The following is an 18964-nucleotide window of genomic DNA, read 5'->3' on the forward strand; positions in this document are numbered from 1 at the left end:
ATAAGGTTTGTGAGGCATGACCTACCCTTCACAAAGCCATGCTGACTATCCCTGATCATATTATTCCTATCTAGATGATTATAAATCTTGTCTCTTATAATGCCCTCCAAGACTTTACCCACTACAGACGTGAGGCTCACCGGTCTATAGTTGCCGGGGTTGTCTCTGCTCCCCTTTTTGAACAAAGGGACCACATTTGCTATCCTCCAGTCCTCTGGCACTATTCCTGTATCCAATGATGACATAAAAATCAAAGCCAATGGTCCAGCAATCTCTTCCCTGGCCTCCCAGAGAATCCTAGGATAAATCCCATCAGGCCCCGGGGACTTATCTATTTTCAGCCTGTCCAGAATTGCCAACACCTCTTCCCTACTTACCTCAATGCCATCTAATCTATTTACCTGGAGCTCAGCATTCTCCTCCACAACATTATCTTTTTCCTGAGTGAATACTGACGAAAAATATTCATTTAGTATCTCGCCTATCTCTTCAGACTCTACACACAACTTCCCATCCCTGTCCTTGACTGGTCCTACTCTTTCCCTAGTCATTCGCTTATTCCTGACATACCTATAGAAAGCTTTTGGGTTTTCCTTGATCCTTCCTGCCAAATACTTCTCATGTCCCCTCCTTGCTCGTCTTAGCTCTCTCTTTAGATCCTTCCTCGCTACCTTGTAACTATCCTTCGCCCCAACTGAAACTTCACACCTCATCTTCACATAGGCCTCCTTCTTCCTCTTAACAAGAGATTCCACTTCTTTGGTAAACCACGGTTCCCTCGCTCGGCACCTTCCTCCCTGCCTGACCGGTACATACTTATCAAGAACACGCAATAGCTGATCCTTGAACAAGCTCCACTTATCCAGTGTGTCCAAAACTTGCAGCCTACTTCTCCACCTTATCCCCCCCAAGTCACGTCTAATGGCATCATAATTTCCCTTCCCCCAGCTATAACTCTTGCCCTGCGGTGTATACTTATCCCTTTCCATCCTTAACGTAAACGTCACCGAATTGGGATTTCATCCCTTTCACTCTTTTACTCCGTAGGCATCAGTAATTGTACATTTCCCACATCATTTTTGTTTTGAACGAAAGCTACTTATCTTGTTTTGTCCATTAACAGTTTTGAAATTAGTCTTTCTAAATCAGCATTTTGGTTTCCGAAAAGGAGAAACCATGTTGATCTCAATCATATTATGATTGCTATTCGATAAATAAATGCTCATACACCATTAGGTTGTCAATTAAGTCTGGCTAATATCTCATTCTAACAAATCTAATATGGCTTGAGCCCTTGTTGGTATTGTTGTTGAAAGTAACCTAAATACACTCGAAAGATTTTGCTACGTTTCTGACATGTGAAAGTGCTTTATCCCAATCTATTTTAAATCCCGCATTAAAACCAGGCTGCTTTTTTTTTTTTTATTAAATATTTTACTGAAAATTTTTGGTCAACCAACACAGTACATTGTGCATCCTTTACACAATATTATAACAACACAAATAACAATGACCTATTTTATAAACAAAAAATGAATAAATAATAAATAACAAAAATGAAAACTAGCCCTAATTGGCAACTGCCTTGTCACAAGTAACACTCTCCAAAAATATAATTTAACAGTCCAATATATAATTATCTGTAGCAACGACCTATACATACTATACAGTATATATTAACAACCCTGAGAGTCCTTCTGGTTTCCCCCCCCCCCCCCCCCCCCCGATCCTGGGCTGCTGCTGCTGCCTTCTTTTTCCCATTCCGTCTATCTTTCTGCGAGGTATTCGACGAACGGTTGCCACCGCCTGGTGAACCCTTGAGCCGACCCCCTTAGGACGAACTTAATCCGCTCTAGCTTTATAAACCCCGCCATGTCATTTATCCAGGTCTCCACCCCCGGGGGCTTGGCTTCTTTCCACATTAGCAATATCCTGCGCCGGGCTACTAGGGACGCAAAGGCCAAAACATCGGCCTCTCTCGCCTCCTGCACTCCCGGCTCTTGTGCAACCCCAAATATAGCCAACCCCCAGCTTGGTTCGACCCGGACTCCTACTACTTTTGAAAGCACCTTTGTCACCCCCATCCAAAACCCCTGTAGTGCCGGGCATGACCAAAACATATGGGTATGATTCGCTGGGCTTCTCGAGCACCTCGCACACCTATCCTCCACCCCAAAAAATTTACTGAGCCGTGCTCCAGTCATATGTGCCCTGTGTAATACCTTAAACTACATCAGGCTTAGCCTGGCACACGAGGACGACGCGTTTACCCTGCTTAGGGCATCTGCCCACAGCCCCTCCTCGATCTCCTCCCCCAGCTCTTCTTCCCATTTCCCTTTTAGTTCACCTACCATAGTCTCCCCTTCGTCTCTCATTTCCCTATATATATCTGACACCTTACCATCCCCCACCCATGTCTTTGAGATCACTCTGTCCTGCACCTCTTGTGTCGGGAGCTGCGGGAATTCCCTCACCTGTTGCCTCGCAAAAGCCCTCAGTTGCATATACCTGAATGCATTCCCTTGGGGCAACCCATATTTCTCGGTCAGCGCTCCCAGACTCGCGAACTTCCCATCCACAAACAGATCTTTCAGTTGCGTTATTCCTGCTCTTTGCCACATTCCATATCCCCCATCCATTCCCCCCGGGGCAAACCTATGGTTGTTTCTTATCGGGGACCCCCCCCAAGGCTCCAGTCTTTCCCCGATGCCGTCTCCACTGTCCCCAAATCTTCAGTGTAGCCACCACCACCGGGCTTGTGGTGTAGTTCCTCGGTGAGAACGGCAATGGGGCTGTCACCATAGCCTGTAGGCTAGTCCCCCTACAGGACGCCCTCTCTAATCTCTTCCGCGCCGCTCCCTCCTCCTCTCCCATCCACTTACTCACCATTGAAATATTAGCGGCCCAATAATACTCACTTAGGCTCGGTAGTGCCAGCCCCCCCATCCCTGCTACGCTGTAAGAATCCCTTCCTCACTCTCGGGGTCTTCCCGGCCCACACAAAACCCATGATGCTCTTTTCAATCCTTTTAAAAAAAAGCCTTCATGATCACCACCGGGAGGCACTGAAACACAGAGGAATCTCGGGAGGACCACCATCTTAACCGCCTGCACCCTCCCTGCCATTGACAGGGATACCATATCCCATCTCTTGAAATCCTCCTCCATCTGTTCCACCAACCGCGTTAAATTTAACCTATGCAATGTGCCCCAATTCTTAGCTATCTGGATCCCCAGGTAACGAAAGTCCCTTGTTACCTTCCTCAACGGTAGGTCCTCTATTTCTCTACTCTGCTCCCCTGGATGCACCACAAACAACTCACTTTTCCCCATGTTCAATTTATACCCTGAAAAATCCCCAAACTCCCCAAGTATCCGCATTATTTCTGGCATCCCCTCCGCCGGGTCCGCCACGTATAGTAGCAAATCGTCCGCATACAAAGATACCCGGTGCTCTTCTCCTCCCCTAAGTACTCCCCTCCACTTCCTCGAACCCCTCAACGCTATCGCCAGGGGCTCAATCGCCAGTGCAAACAATAATGGGGACAGAGGGCATCCCTGCCTTGTCCCTCTATGGAGCCGAAAATATGCAGATCCCCGTCCATTCGTGACTACGCTCGCCACTGGGGCCCTATACAACAGCTGCACCCATCTAACATACCCCTCTCCAAAACCAAATCTCCTCAACACCTCCCACAAATAATCCCACTCCACTCTATCAAATGCTTTCTCTGCATCCATCGCCACTACTATCTCCGTTTCTCCCTCTGGTGGGGCCATCATCATTACCCCTAACAACCTCCGTATATTCGTGTTCAGCTGTCTCCCCTTCACAAACCCAGTTTGGTCCTCGTGGACCACCCCCGGGACACATTCCTCTATTCTCATTGCCATTACCTTGGCCAGGACCTTGGCATCTACATTTAGGAGGGAAATAGGTCTATAGGACCCGCATTGTAGTGGGTCCTTTTCCTCCTTTAAGAGAAGTGATATCGTTGCTTCAGACATAGTCGGGGGCAGTTGTCCCCTTTCCTTTGCCTCATTAAAGGTCCTCGTCAGTACCGGGGCAAGCAAGTCCACATATTTTCTATAGAATTCAACTGGGAATCCATCCGGTCCCGGGGCCTTTCCCGCCTGCATGCTCCTAATTCCTTTCACCACTTCTTCTACCTCGATCTGTGCTCCCAGTCCCACCCTATCCTGCTCTTCCACCTTGGGAAATTCCAGCCGATCCAAGAAGCCCATCATTCTCTCCCTCCCATCCGGGGGTTGAGCTTCATATAATTTTTTATAAAATGTCTTGAACACTCCATTCACTCTCTCCACTCCCCGCTCCATCTCTCCTTCCTCGTCCCTCACTCCCCCTATTTCCCTCGCTGCTCCCCTTTTCCTCAATTGGTGTGCCAGCAACCTGCTCGCCTTCTCCCCATATTCGTACTGTACACCCTGTGCCTTCCTCCATTGTGCCTCTGCAGTGCCTGTAGTCAGCAAGTCAAATTCTACATGTAGCCTTTGCCTTTCCCTGTACAGTCCCTCCTCCGGTGCTTCCGCATATTGTCTGTCCACCCTCAAAAGTTCTTGCAGCAACCGCTCCCGTTCCTTACTCTCCTGCTTCCCTTTATGTGCCCTTATTGATATCAGCTCCCGTCTAACCACCGCCTTCAACGCCTCCCAGACCACTCCCACCTGGCCCTCCCCATTATCATTGAGTTCCAAGTACTTTTCAATGCACCCCCTCACCCTTAGACACGCCCCCTCATCTGCCATTAGTCCCATGTCCATTCTCCAGGGTGGGCGCCCTCCTGTTTCCTCCCCTATCTCCAAGTCCACCCAGTGTGGAGCGTGATCCGAAATGGCTATAGCCGTATACTCCGTTACCCTCACCTTCGGGATCAATGCCCTACCCAGCACAAAAAAGTCTATTCGCGAGTAGACTTTATGGACATAGGAGAAAAACGAGAACTCCTTACTCCTAGGTCTGCTAAATCTCCATGGGTCGACATCTCCCATCTGCTCCATAAAATCTTTAAGTACCTTGGCTGCTGCCGGCCTCCTTCCAGTCCTGGACTTCGACCTATCCAGCCCTGGTTCCAACACCGTATTAAAATCTCCCCCCATTATCAGCTTTCCCATCTCTAGGTCCGGAATGCGTCCTAGCATCCGCCTCATAAAATTGGCATCATCCCAGTTCGGGGCATATACGTTTACCAAAACCACCGTCTCCCCCTGTAGTTTGCCACTCACCATCACGTATCTGCCCCCGTTATCCGCCACTATAGTCTTTGCCTCGAACATTACCCGCTTCCCCACTAATATAGCCACCCCCCTGTTTTTCGCATCTAGCCCCGAATGGAACACCTGCCCCACCCATCCTTTGCGTAGCCTAACCTGGTCTATCAGTTTCAGGTGCGTTTCCTGTAACATAACCACATCTGCCTTAAGTTTCTTAAGGTGTGCGAGTACCCGTGCCCTCTTTATAGGCCCGTTCAGCCCTCTCACGTTCCACGTGATCAGCCGAGTTGGGGGGCTTCCTACCCCCCCCCCCCCCCCCCCCCTTGTCGATTAGCCATCACCTTTTTCCAGCTCCTCACCCGGTTCCCACGCAGCTGTATCTCCCCCAGGCGGTGCCCCCCCCTCCCATCCTCTCCCATACCAGCTCCCCCCTCTCCCCAGCAGCAGCAACCCAGTAATTCCCCCCTCCCACCCCCCCCCCGCTAGATCCCCCGCTAGCGTAATTACTCCCCCCATGTTGCTCCCAGAAGTCAGCAAACTCTGGCTGACCTCGGCTTCCCCCCGTGACCTCGGCTCGCACCGTGCGACGCCCCCTCCTTCCTGCTTCTCTATTCCCGCCATGATTATCATAGCGCGGGAACCAAGCCCGCGCTTCTCCCTTGGCCCCGCCCCCAATGGCCAACGCCCCATCTCCTCCACCTCCCCTCCTCCCCCCATCACCACCTGTGGGAGAGAGAAAAGTTACCACATCGCAGGATTAGTACATAAAACCCGTCTTTGCCCCCCACATTCGCCCCACCACTTTGTTCGAACGTTCTTTTTAATAACCCGCTCATTCCAGTTTTTCTTCCACAATAAAAGTCCACGCTTCATCCGCCGTCTCAAAGTAGTGGTGCCTCCCTCGATATGTGACCCACAGTCTTGCCGGTTGCAGCATTCCAAATTTTATCATCTTTTTATGAAGCACCGCCTTGGCCCGATTAAAGCTCGCCCTCCTTCTCGCCTTCTCCTTCTCCTCCACCTCCGCATTCCAGTCTTGATAAACGCGGATCACCACGTTCTCCCCTTTACTGCTCCGAGTTTTCTTCGCCCATCTAAGGACCATTTCTCTATCCTTAAAACGGAGGAATCTCACCACTATGGCTCTGGGAATTTCTCCTGCTCTCGGTCCTCGCGCCATCACTCGGTATGCTCCCTCCACCTCCAACGGACCCGCCGGGGCCTCCGCTCCCATTAACGAGTGCAGCATCGTGCTCACATATGCCCCGACGTCCGCTCCCTCCACACCTTCAGGAAGACCAAGAATCCTCAGGTTGTTCCTCCTTGCGTTGTTTTCCAGTGCCTCCAACCTTTCCACACATCGTTTCTGATGTGCCTCCTGCGTCTCCGTCTTCACCACCAGGCCCTGTATATTGTCCTCATTCTCGGCTGCCTTTGCCTTCACGACCCGAAGCTCCCGCTCCTGGGTCTTTTGTTCCTCCTTTAGCCCTTCGATCGCCTGTAGTATCGGGGCCAACAGCTCTTTCTTCATTTCCTTTTTGATCTCTTCCACACAGCATTTCAAGAACTCTTGTTTTTCAGGGCCCCATGTTAAACTGCCACCTTCCGACGCCATCTTGGTTTTTGCTTGCCTTCCTTGCCGCTGTTCTAAAGGATCCACTGCAATCCGGCCACTCTCTCCTCCTTTTTCCATCCGTATCCAGGGGGGATTCCCTTCTGGTTTACCGCAGTGTTTTTAGCCGTCAAAATTGCCGTTGGGGCTCCTATCAAGAGCCCAAAAGTCCGTTTCACAGGGAGCTGCCGAAACGTGCGACTCAGCTGGTCATCGCCGCACCCGGAAGTCCAAAACCAGGCTCCTTTTGTTACATTATTATGTAGGGCGCAATAGAACGGCCGCACTGCGCCTGAAAAACCGCTGAACGCGCAGTGTAGCTGATAGAAGCCAGGAGACCCTGCCCGCAACCCCTCATAAGATCTAATGTTGCAAATCCCGTTCATTATGGGCAAGATGACTTTTATGCAGATCTGCATATTAAAGTGAGACAGCTAGTCTCACTTCAGTGCCGTTTTCCGAGTTACCGAAGTGTTGGGATCTATCCCATTTGCCTCCAAGACCTTGTGTGAGCGGCATTCCGTACTAATCTCCACAAATGGGGACCAGACGGAACGCCACTCATGGGGGTCTCCCAGATAATAGGAGGCCTCCAGATGCATGCTCTTTGGGCAAGGTAGCACCCTGGCATTGGTACCACCCGGACACCCTGGCACTGCCAGATTGGCACCCTGGAAGTGCCAGCCTGGCACTGCAAAGGCGCCCAGGTGACATTTTTGCACGCTGACCATCGGGCTGGGGGGTACCCTCCGTGGGTGTTGGACGGGGTGTGGGGGACCCTCCCATAGTGCTTTGGGTGGGGGGTGTCGGGGATCGCTTCGGGGGGGGGGGGGGGGGGCTCCAGAGTAGTTTCATCAAGCGGAGCTCCTCACTGCTCCTCATCCATATGTTCTCCTACAGAGGCCCCCTGTTTAACCTCTAACCTGGGTGCCGTTTTATGTGTTTCACAATGCTTTGAGTGCTGGGAAACATGCAGCTAAACATGCTCGCTATGGGACTTTGCTCCCATTTAGTTAATCCCACCCATAATCTCTGCACTTATACATTCCACCACTTCACAGCTGCCAACAAGCGGAGAATCATTGAATCTCTACTTTGCAGAAGGAGGCCATTTGACCCATCATGTCTACACCAACCTTCCGAAAGAGCACTGTACCCAGGCCCAATCCCACATTATCCCTATACCTCCACCTCGGGCTAATTTAGCATAGCCAATACACCTAATCCGCACATCTTTGAGGTGTGGGTGGAAACCACAGCACCCGGAGGAACCCACGCAGACACGGGGAGAAAGTGCAAATTCCATACAGTTCGAGGTCAGAATTGAACCTGGGTCCCTGGAGCTGTGAGTCAGCAGTTCTAACCACTGTGCCTCCATGCCGCCCCTACTTACAGCTCCCTCTAACATCTTTAATCTATTTCTTAATACTGCTCAAAAAGTCTACATGGCCTGCTTACATCTCATTATGTCCACTCTTATCACTAAAGTCTACCATTGTTCGGTGGGGAACAGAGAAGAAAGGAAAGCACAGCACAGGAACAGGCCATTCGGCCCTCCAAGCCTGTGCCGATCATGATGCCCTAACTAAAAATAAAAACTTCTGCCCTTACTCAGCAAAGGACAAAGAAAAGTACTTTCTTATAAGTTAATAAGATTTAGGAGCAGAATTAGGCCATTCAGCCCATCGAGCCTGCTCTGCCGTTCTATCATGGCTGATATGTTCCTCACAATGCTATAGACCAAGAGCTGGATTGCAAAATCAGTCAGAGCATCCCCTCCCTAGAACATATGACCGAGGAGCGGGAGTAGACAATTTAGACTCCCGAGCCTCATCACCTTCAATGTGATCATGGCTGATCCCATCCTGGCCTCAACTCCACCGTCCTGCCCGTTCTCCATAACCCTTCAATCCATTACCAACTAAAAATCTGTCCAACTCCTCTTTAAATTTACTCACTGTCCCAGCATCCACCGCACTCTGGGGTAGCAAATTCCACAGATTTGCAACCCTTTGAGAGAAGTAGTTTCTCCTCAAATCTGTTCTAAATTTGCTACCATTTAGTCTAAGGTTATGACCTCATCTTGTGGACCTAATGACCTCATGTATATAGTTCCCTGTCCTGACTGTCTTGCAGGTTTGTCTCAGTAATGGTTAGCATGTTATACCTTCAAAGTTTAATTTGTGTCTGCTAATGGTTGAACCCTCTATAGCCTCTAGTCAGTCCAGGCCCTCCGTAGTGGAATAATAATGGAATTGTACAGAACTTTGACAAGCCAGACTCTTGAATACTGGGAATAATGGTGAAAACAGGGTAGATTCAGAAAGAATGTTCCCGATGATGGGGGAGCCCAGAAAGACGGTTCATAGTTTGAGGATAAGGTGTAAACCTTTTCAGACTGAGGTGAGGATCAATATCTTCACTTAGAGAGTGGTGAATCTGGAATTCACTACCACAGAAAGTATTGCGGTCAAAACGTGTAATTTCAAGAAAGAGGTAGATAAAGCTCTTGGGTCGAAGGGATCACGAGATATGGGGGGAAGATGGGATCAAGGTATTGAACTTGATGATCAGCCATGATCATAATGAATGGCGGAGCAGGCTTGAAGGGCGAAATGGCCTCCCCCTGCTTCTATTTTCTGTGTATGTTTCTATGTAAGCTCTGCTTAGTGCTGGTCAGATTGAGTCATAGAATTTACAGTGCAGAAGGAGGCCATTCGGCCCATCGAGTCTGCACTGGCTCTTGGAAAGAGCACCCTACCCAAGCCCACCCTCCACCCTGTCCCCATAACCCAGTAACCCCACCCAACACTAAGGGCAATTTTGGACGCTAAGGGCAATTTAGCATGGCCAATCCACCTAACCGGCACATCTTTGGACTGTGGGAGGAAACCGGAGCACCCGGAGGAAACCCACGCAGACACGGGGAGAATGTGCAGACTCCGCACAGACAGCGACCCAAGCTGGAATCGAACCTGGGACCCTGGAGCTGTGAAGCAATTGTGCTAACTACTATGCTGCCCACAAACCTGGTTTCAGAGAGTAAATGAAGAGAAACCATTACAATAGCTGAAGGGTTCATAATCAGAAGGCACAGACTTAACATCACTGGTAAAAGTCAAAGTTTAAAAAAAATAAGTTTAGATTACCCAATTAATTTTTCCAATTAAGGGGCAATTTAGCGTGGCCAATTCATCTACCCTGCACACCTTTTTGGATTGTGGGAGTGAGACCCACGCAGACACAGGGAGAATGTACAAACTCCATACGGATAGTGACCTGGGGCCAGGATCGAACCCGGGTCCTTGGCGCTGAGAGGCAGCAATGCTAACCACTGCGCCATCGTGCCGCCCCTGTGAAAGTCAAAGGTGACATGAGAAAACACCTTTTTCCACAACAAGTGGGTAGAATTTCGGTGGCACCCAGAATTGAATGCGCTACTCCAGCTGAGAAAAATCTCTTGGGCGTAACATCCTAGCTTTTGTATTGCGTTTCTATTTCTAGAGCCCAGGGTCCCATATGCTTTATAAACAGTTTTGTTGATCTATCCTGTCACCTTCAAAGATTTGTGTATAAGCACCCTGATCTCTCGCTCCTTTAAAATCCTACCACTTAGCATGTATTGCCTCTTTTCTGCCTACAAAATGTAGTCACTTTGTGCTTTTCTGTGTTGAATTTCACCTGCCACGTAGCTGCCTATTCCATCAGCATGTCTTCATCCTCTTGAAGTTGAATACTTTCTTTAATATTTAGTACATTTCCAAATTTCATGCCGTGTATATATTTTAAAATTGTGCTCTGTATTTGCAAGCTGTGAAAACGATACAAGTTATTGTCCTGTGTGTTTTCGAAGATTTGGGTCCATTGACCTTCCAAACCTACTAACTTTATCACCTGAAAGAACAATGGCAACAGATGCAAGGGAACGCCACCACTTGTAATTATGTTGCTGCTCCTTCACCGTGGCCTGGTCAAACTTCCTCCCTAACAACACTGCGTGTACCAACACCACATGGATTGCAACGGTTCACAAAGGCAGTTCACCACCACCTTCACAAATGTAATTAGGGATGGACAATAAATGCTGGCCTAGCCAGCAATGCTCCCACCTCATGAATGAAAGTTAATAGTGAAAAATGAAAATCGCTTATTGTCACAAGTAGGCTTCAATGAAGTTACTGTGAAAAGCCCCTAGTCGCCTGTTCGGGGAGGCTGGCACGGGAATTGAACTGTGCTGCTGGCCTGCTTTAAAAGCCAGCGATTTAGCCCAGTGGGCATGGAATGTATCAAGATAGGAACAGAATAATGCCATCCAGTCCATTGATCAATTCCACCATTTAGTCAGAACATGGCTAGTTGATACCTCAAATCCACTTTCTGTCTTTGATTCATATCCAACAGAAATCAATCAATCTCCATCATTTCTTTGCAGAGTTCTTCGAGAGTGTGAAAACTGAACTCAGGGTTGGAATGTCCAAATCTTCTGACCTGCCTGACTCTGATAATGAGAAGAAATGCAGCACACAGGTATCTGCTCTAATCCTCTGTCCATTCATGTACCACTAGATTGTAATCAAAGACAGTGTTACACTTTGATTAACTGAATTCTGATGAGCTAGTAGCTCAAGCACTCTAGTGGAAGTTGCTGTTTTTGAGAGTTTGGCACCTGTAGTAATACCTGTTTGTGCTACATTCTTGTTAGGTGGTTAGGGAGCAGTCAACATGGTGCATTGTGCTTTAGCACTGATTTACAGTGCAATATGACAGGAGGGATATCTCAAATATACAGCACAGAAACCAGTCATTCAGCAGAACTAGTCAATGCCAGTGTCTGTGATCTACTCGTGTCTCCTTGCATCCTTAATTAAGAATCAGCAAAATCCTTCACTCCCTTCTTTCTTACATACTCATCCAGGTTCATTTAAATGCATCTATGCTATTTGCCTCACCTCAACTACTTCCTGTAATTAATTCTTATGTTCTCACCCACTCTCCGTAAAGAGGTTTCTGCTAAACTTCCTATTGAATTACTTGGTGATGATTTTATAGTGACCTTCTCACATGTGGAAGTCTTCTCTTATCTGTTCTCTCAAAATCTTTCATCGTTTTCAAGACATTTCTTGGATCACACCAAGAAGGACGGGTTACACCTGAATTGGAGGAGCACCAAAATCCTGGCTGGGAGGTTTGCTAATATGTTTCGGGTGGGTTTAAACTAATTTGGCAGGGGGGTGGGAACCAGGGCAGTAAGCCAGCAAGTGTAGAGACTGGGGATAAGCATGGTACCAGGATCAGGCTGGCTAAGAGGGTGGCTAAGTAGGCTGGGGGGGGGGGGGGGGGGGGGGGGGGGGGGGTTGAACTCAGTGGGACTGGAGGTCTGGAGTGTATCTGCTTCAATGCACAAAGTATAACAGGGAAGACTGATGAACTTAAAGCCTTGATTCACGCGCGGAACTTGGATGTGATTGCTGTAACGGAGACCTGGTTAAAAAAAGGACAGGACTGGCAGCCAAATATTCCACGATGTTGGTGTTTTAGGCGAGTCAGGGAGGAAGGTAAAAGAGGTGGAGTTGCAATACTGGTTAGGGAACATATTACAGCTGTACAGAGAGAGGACCATGGGGAAATCAAGTAACGAGGCACTGTGGGTGGAGCTCAGAAACAGGAAGGGGGCAGTCACTATAATGGGTGTGTATTACAGGCCTCCCAACAGCCCACGGGAAGTTGAGGAGCAGATATGTAAGCAGATTCTGGATAGATGTAGAAAGAATAGGGTTGTTGTAGTGGAAGACTTTAATTTTCCTCATATTGACTGGAAATCCCTTGGGGCTCGGAGTGTGGATGGTGGAGAATTTGTTAAGTGTGTCCAGGAAGGTGTTTTGGAACAATATGTCGATAGCCCGACTAGAGATGGGACCAAATTGGACCTAGTACTAGGGAACGAGCCCGGCAAGGTCATCAACGTTGTAATGGGAGAACATGTGGCGAACAGTGACCACAATTCCGTAAGCTTTTGGATACTCATGGAAAAGGACGAGTGTTGTCCTCGGGTTAAGGTGCTAAATTGGGGAAAGGCACTGATTAGGCTGGATTTGGAGGCTGTTGTTAGGGAGAGGCAGTGTGAGAGTCAATCCACATTTGGCATGTGGGAGTCTTTTAAGGAGCAGTTGATGGGAGTGCAGGACAGGCTTGTGCCAGTAAAAAGGAAGGACAGGAAAGGCAGGATTCAAGAACCATGGATGACCAGGGAAATTGAAAATATTGTCAAAAAGAAAAAAGATGCATATAGAACATAGAACAATACAGCGCAGTACAGGCCCTTCGGCCCACGGTGTTGCACCGAAACAAAAGCCATCTAACCTACACTATACCATTATCATCCATATGCTTATCCAATAAACTTTTAAATGCCCTCAATGTTGGCGAGTTCACTACTGTTGCAGGTAGGGCATTCCACGGCCTCACCACTTTTTGCCTAAAGAACCTACCTCTGACCTCTGTCCTATACCTATTACCCTTCAGTTTAAGGCTATGTCCCCTCGTGCCAGCCATTTCCATCCGTGGGAGAAGGCTCTCACTGTCCACCCTATCTAACCCCCATATGTGAGGTACAGACAACTAAAAACAGATAACGCACTTGAGGAATACAACAAAAGTAGAAAGAGCTCAGGCAGGGAGTTAGGAAGGCAAAAATGAGTCACGAAATGTCCTTGGCAGACTGGATTAAGGAGAATCCCAAGGCATTTTATACGTATATTAGGAACAGGAGGGTAGCTAGAGAAAGAGTTGGCCCCTCAAGGATAAAGGAGAGAAATTATGTATCGAACCAGAAGAACTAGATGAGGTCCTTAATGAGTATTTTGCATCGGTATTCACAAAGGAGAGGGACATGCTGATTGGTGGTGTCTCAGAGGGATGTGTAAACACTTTGTTGTTACGAGGGAGGAAGTGTTAGGTGTGTTCTAAAGCATTAAGGTAGACATCCACAGGGCCAGATATCATCTATCCCAGATTACTGAGGGGAGACAAGAGATGAAATCGCTGGGCCTCTGACAGAAATCTTTGTGTACTCATTGGCCAGAGGTGAGATCCCAGAGGGTTGGAGGATAGCCAATGTTGTACCGTTGTTTAAGAAGGGTTGCAAGGATAATCCTGGTAATTATGCCAGTGAGCTTGACGTCCGTGATAGTGAAATTGTTGGAAAAGATTCTCCAAGATAGGATCTATGCACATTTGGAAGTGAATGGTCTTATTAGCGACAGGCGGCATAGTTTTGTACGAGGAGATTGTGTCATTAATTTGATTGAATTTTTTGAGGAGGTGACAGAAATGATTGACGAGTGAAAGGCTGTGGATGTTGTCTGCATGGACTTTAGTAAAGCATTTGATGAGGTCCCTCATGGCAGGCTGGTGCAAAAGATTAGATCACATGGGGTCAGGGGTGAACTAGCTGAGGGATCAGAACTGGCATGGCCATAGAAGACAGAGTACAGTGGAAGGGGTTTTTTCCAAATGGAGGTCTGTAACTAGCGGTGTTCCACAAGGATCAGCTCTGGGATCTCTGCTCTTTGTAATATATATAAATAACTTGGAAGAAAACGTAGCAGATCTGTTTAGCAAGTTTGCGGATGATACCAAGATTGCAGGAGTTGCGGATAGTGATGTGATGAAGACTGTCAGAGAATACAACAGGATGTAGATAGGCTGCAAAATTGGGCAGAGAAATGGCAGATGGAATTTAACCCGGACAAATGCGAGGTGATGCATTTTGGGAGATCCAATTCAGGTGGGAGCTATAAAATAAATGGCAGAACCATCAGGAGCATAGAGACGCAGAGAGACCTGGTTGTGCAGGTCCACAGATCCTTAAAAGTGACAGCACAGGTGGAAATGGTGGTAAAGAAAGCATAGGACGAGGTATTGAGTATAAAAGCTCAAAAATTATGTTGCAATTATATATTGAGTGCGGCCTTAACCTGGACCTGGGATTCATGTCGCATTACATTCATCCCCCACCATCTGGCCTGCGAAATCCTACCAACTGTCCTGGCTTGATACAATTCACACCTCTTTAACCTGGGGTTACCCCATCTCTGGATCTGTAAGGATTTAATCACCTGCTAATGGTCGCATTCCAAGCATTGTTTGGCATCTTTGAATTTGTCTATATATATGTTTCTGGAACAGACCTCTTCATTCACCTGAGGAAGGAGCAGCGCTCTGAAAGCTAGTGACATCGAAACAAACCTGTTGGACTTTAACCTGGTGTTGTAAGACTTCGTACTGCAATTATATAGAACGTTGGTTAGGCCACATTTGGAATACTGTGTCCAATTCTGGTCACTGCACCACGACGTAGGGGCTTTGGAGAGAGTACAGAAAAGGTTTACCAGGATGTTGCCTGTTATGGAGGGTATTAGCTATGAGGAGAGATTGAATAAATGGATTGTTCGCCCTAGAAAGACGGAGGCTGAGGGGCGACCTGATAGAAGTTTATAAAATTATTAGGGGTATAGGTAGGGTGAACAGTTGGAGGCTTTTTCCAAGGCGGAAATGACAAGGGGCACAAATTCAAGGTGAGGGGGGAAAGGTTCAGTGGAGATGTGTGGGGGATGTTTTTTTACACGGAGGGTGGTGGTGGCCTGGAATACACTGCCAAGTGAGGTGGTTGAGGTAGATACGTTAGCGACCTTTAAGACTTACCTGGATAGGCACATGAACAGATGGGACATAGAAGGATATAAGCGGTTGGTCTAGATAGGACACGTGATCGGCGCAGGCTTGGAGGGCCGAAGGGCCTATCCCTGTGCTGTACTGTTCTTTGAATAAGTGCTCCATCTGTACATCGCTGATCCATGGTGGAACCTGTTCCCTATGGACCTGATTTAGGTTCTCCCTTAATTGCTCAATCATCCACTGCCCATACACTCTGCAAAGGGTCCGGTTCTGCTGTTGGTCATTGCCCTCTAATTTCTCTTAAATAATTTGATTTATAGTCATGGCATGTCCTTCGAACAGGGCTACCATGTGGCTGTTAGCTGCGTTCCCTGTCAGTTCTTCCTCAGCATCTTGCAGGTTGTCTTTGTTAATTGAGTCTAGAGTTTGTTTGACTTGTGGGTCAGGAGTCTGAGTTTGTTATCCAAATTAGCCAAATCCAGGAAGTTAATGGTCGAGACGCCTGCTCCGTATGCGGTGGCTGCATCATTTACCAGTCCCCTTTTCACTCTGTCCTGTCTTTCATCCATCCCTACCTTTCCTCCTAGTAGTCTACAAGTCAAGTGGAGGTATCGCCGTTTTAATTGGGGAGAGCACCGCTCTGGTATACGAGCCCCAGCTATGTCTGCCATCACGGACACCAATTTGTGGTGGATATTGTCATACAGGATTTTCCCTGTGGGTTTTTGTACCAATCCGTTTCGGGGTCTGGGGGTGGCTTCAGGATAAATAGATTGTGGGGTGTCTGGGGCTGGCTTGGGTCCTGCCATAATTTCGTATAGGGCAAAATTACCCTCTAATGAGTGTCCCAGGCCGCCTTTGTACAAGTTCCAATCCTTTTTCGGGGCTATTATCTAAACATCCAATTTCAGGACACCCATTGCTTGGAAAATTCCCACCAATCCCCTTGTACTGTGGTGCTTATATAGCAATCTGATGAGCTCCCATTGCATTTTTTTGTATATTGCCCTTTGATTGTAACACCCGAACATGATGCTTTTGTTGGGGTGTACCCATAATGTACCATCCTCACATTCCCCTGCACTAGGTGGGGCAAACCATAGATACCCTGTGTTTAGAAAGTTCGTATTGTCCTGTGGTCTGAGTGCGGCAATGAAAGTCGTGATGATGATGATTCCAGGGTTATAGAATCATAGAATTTACAGTGCAGAAGGAGGCCATTCGGCCCATCGAGTCTGCACCGGCTCTTGGAAAGAGCACCCTACTTAAGCCCACACCTCCACCCTATCCCCGTAACCCAGCAACCCCATCTAACCTAAGGTCAATTTTGCATGGCCAATCCACCTAACCTGCACATCTTTGGACCGTGGGAGGAAACCGGAGCACCCGGAGGAAACCCACGCAGACACGGGGAGAACGTGCAGACTCCGCACAGACAGTGACCCAAGTGGGAATCGAACATGGGACCCTGGTGCTGTGAAGCCATAGTGCTAACCACTATGCTACCATGCTAATTTTAAATAATTTAATAATTTTTAAAATGTAATTTGTAAAAAAAAAATTTAAAATAAAAAATAAATAAAATATGCGTTTACTCACAGCTTTTTTGGCTGAGGCGGAGTGTGGTCGGAAACTGTCTTCGACCAATCTCCATCTTTTAGCACAACCATATCTGGTTGAGGTGTGCCTTAACCAGCCGAACTTTAGGGCGGCTAGTTTTATGGACCTTCGTCCCAGGAGCACACAGGATTTTATTTTGATGCAGAGGTTCCGACTTAAAAGGGCCGAATATTAGGGCAGCCTTGTTTCATAGCAGCAACAATCGCCAATGGATGTTCTAAGTGCAAATAGCATTTGGGAGCAGCCTGAAGGAGCCTGGAAGTAAAAGGGTGAAAGAGAAAGGGTTTCGAGCGGAAGGTTGAGTTTGGAGATAGATACATTCTTCATCCCACAACCAACCGTAGAGTGTGGAGAAGAGTTGAGGAGAACACACAGTGCAGAAGGAGGCCATCCGGCCAATCGAGTCTGCACTGACCCACTTAAGCCCTCACTTCCACCCTATCCCCATAACCCAATAACCCCTCCTAACTTTTTGGTTACTAAGGGCAATTTATCATGCCAATCCACCTAACCTGCACGTCTTTGGACTGTGGGAGGAAACGGAGCACCCGGAGGAAACCCACGCAGACACAGGGAGAACGTGCAGACTCCGCACAGACAGTGGCCCAGCGGGGAATCGAACCTGGGACCTACTTTCTTTATAATCAAGGGTTTCGACTCTCCCCACCCTTCTGGACCGTACAAAAGTCTGTTTTTTTCGTTTTGATGAGGTTCACAATATTCCTCATTATTCAAGGCTCCCAAAACTTCCATACTTATCCTTCGTTCTCTCAGGAATGTGACTCCTGAATCTAAATCTAAACTGTCGCTTGAAAGGCTCCCACATGTCCGATGTTGATTTACTATCCAACAGCTGCACCCAATCCAAATTCTTCAATTCCTATCTAATGTTATCATACTTTGCCTTTCCCCAGTTTAGCACCAACGCGAGGGTTGCCCTCATCCCTGTCCAAAAGTACCCTAACACTTATGGAATTGTGGTCACTGCTCCCAAAATGTTCCTCTGCTGAAACCTCAACCACCTGTCCAGGCTCATTCCCCAATACCAGGTCCAGTACTGCCCCTTCCCTAGTTGGACTATCTACATACCAACAGATTGCGTGGAAAGAGTGGTTTCAAAACAGTCGTTGAGGAAGAAGAAGAGAAGAAGAACGGGTGTGTGTGCAGAACACAGATGATGGGGCAGGCTCCATCAGTACCTTACTTATTGGTCGGCGTCCGATTTTCATCATCTGGATACCTCGAATAATGGTGATCCACACACCTCAGAACAGTGCATGCCTCATCTGTTCTAGTGACATTCTCAGAAGAGGCTCATCCATTGAATCATCTGCTTCCCTTGCTCGCTAGACTCTCGTCTGCAGGTTCATAATATTCATTGGAGTGTTAATCGCTGGCCCTTGGTCCTCGAATCCTTCGGTTCTGATGAGTCGCTTAACATGGTAAAGTGGAGTGTTGGGACGTAGGGGGAGTATAGGACAGTTGCGGTCTGGGTTCAGGTTGGCTGAAGCAATGCTACCAGGAGAATGAGGGAGATCCAGTAAGGTGCGCCAGTCAGTCAGATCAAGCAAGTCGGTGTTCATTAAAGTCAAGCAGGTCCTCTGGATCAAGTTCAAGTTTGGTGTGAGAAGGTACGGGCGGGCAGAGAATGGGCTGTCGTCATGCTGGTTGCGTGGTTGGTCGGTTGGTGGAGCGTCGTCATCTCCCATTGCCAACGTGACATGGTGGGCGTGGTTACATTGGACACCGTAGGCTTTGAGCTGATTGATGTGGAACCAGCCAGTCTTGCCGTTAGGGAATGCTATTTTGTAAACGGAGGGGCTT

The 18964-nt window shown here is 47.9% G+C and overlaps 1 protein-coding gene across 1 annotated transcript in view; it reads left to right on the top strand.

The window, feature by feature from the left end:
• The window catches only part of LOC140396664 (lysine-specific demethylase 7B-like), a 419959-nt gene that overhangs the window by 220212 nt on the left and 180783 nt on the right, over positions 1 to 18964 (top strand). Inside the window, exon 14 of the mRNA XM_072485460.1 lies at positions 11277 to 11371. Coding sequence (XP_072341561.1) covers positions 11277 to 11371 — 95 coding nt within the window. The remainder of the gene's footprint in view (positions 1 to 11276; positions 11372 to 18964) is intronic.

This window comes from Scyliorhinus torazame, chromosome 19 (assembly GCF_047496885.1).
Source record: "Scyliorhinus torazame isolate Kashiwa2021f chromosome 19, sScyTor2.1, whole genome shotgun sequence".
Classification (NCBI taxonomy): Eukaryota; Metazoa; Chordata; class Chondrichthyes; order Carcharhiniformes; family Scyliorhinidae; genus Scyliorhinus; species Scyliorhinus torazame.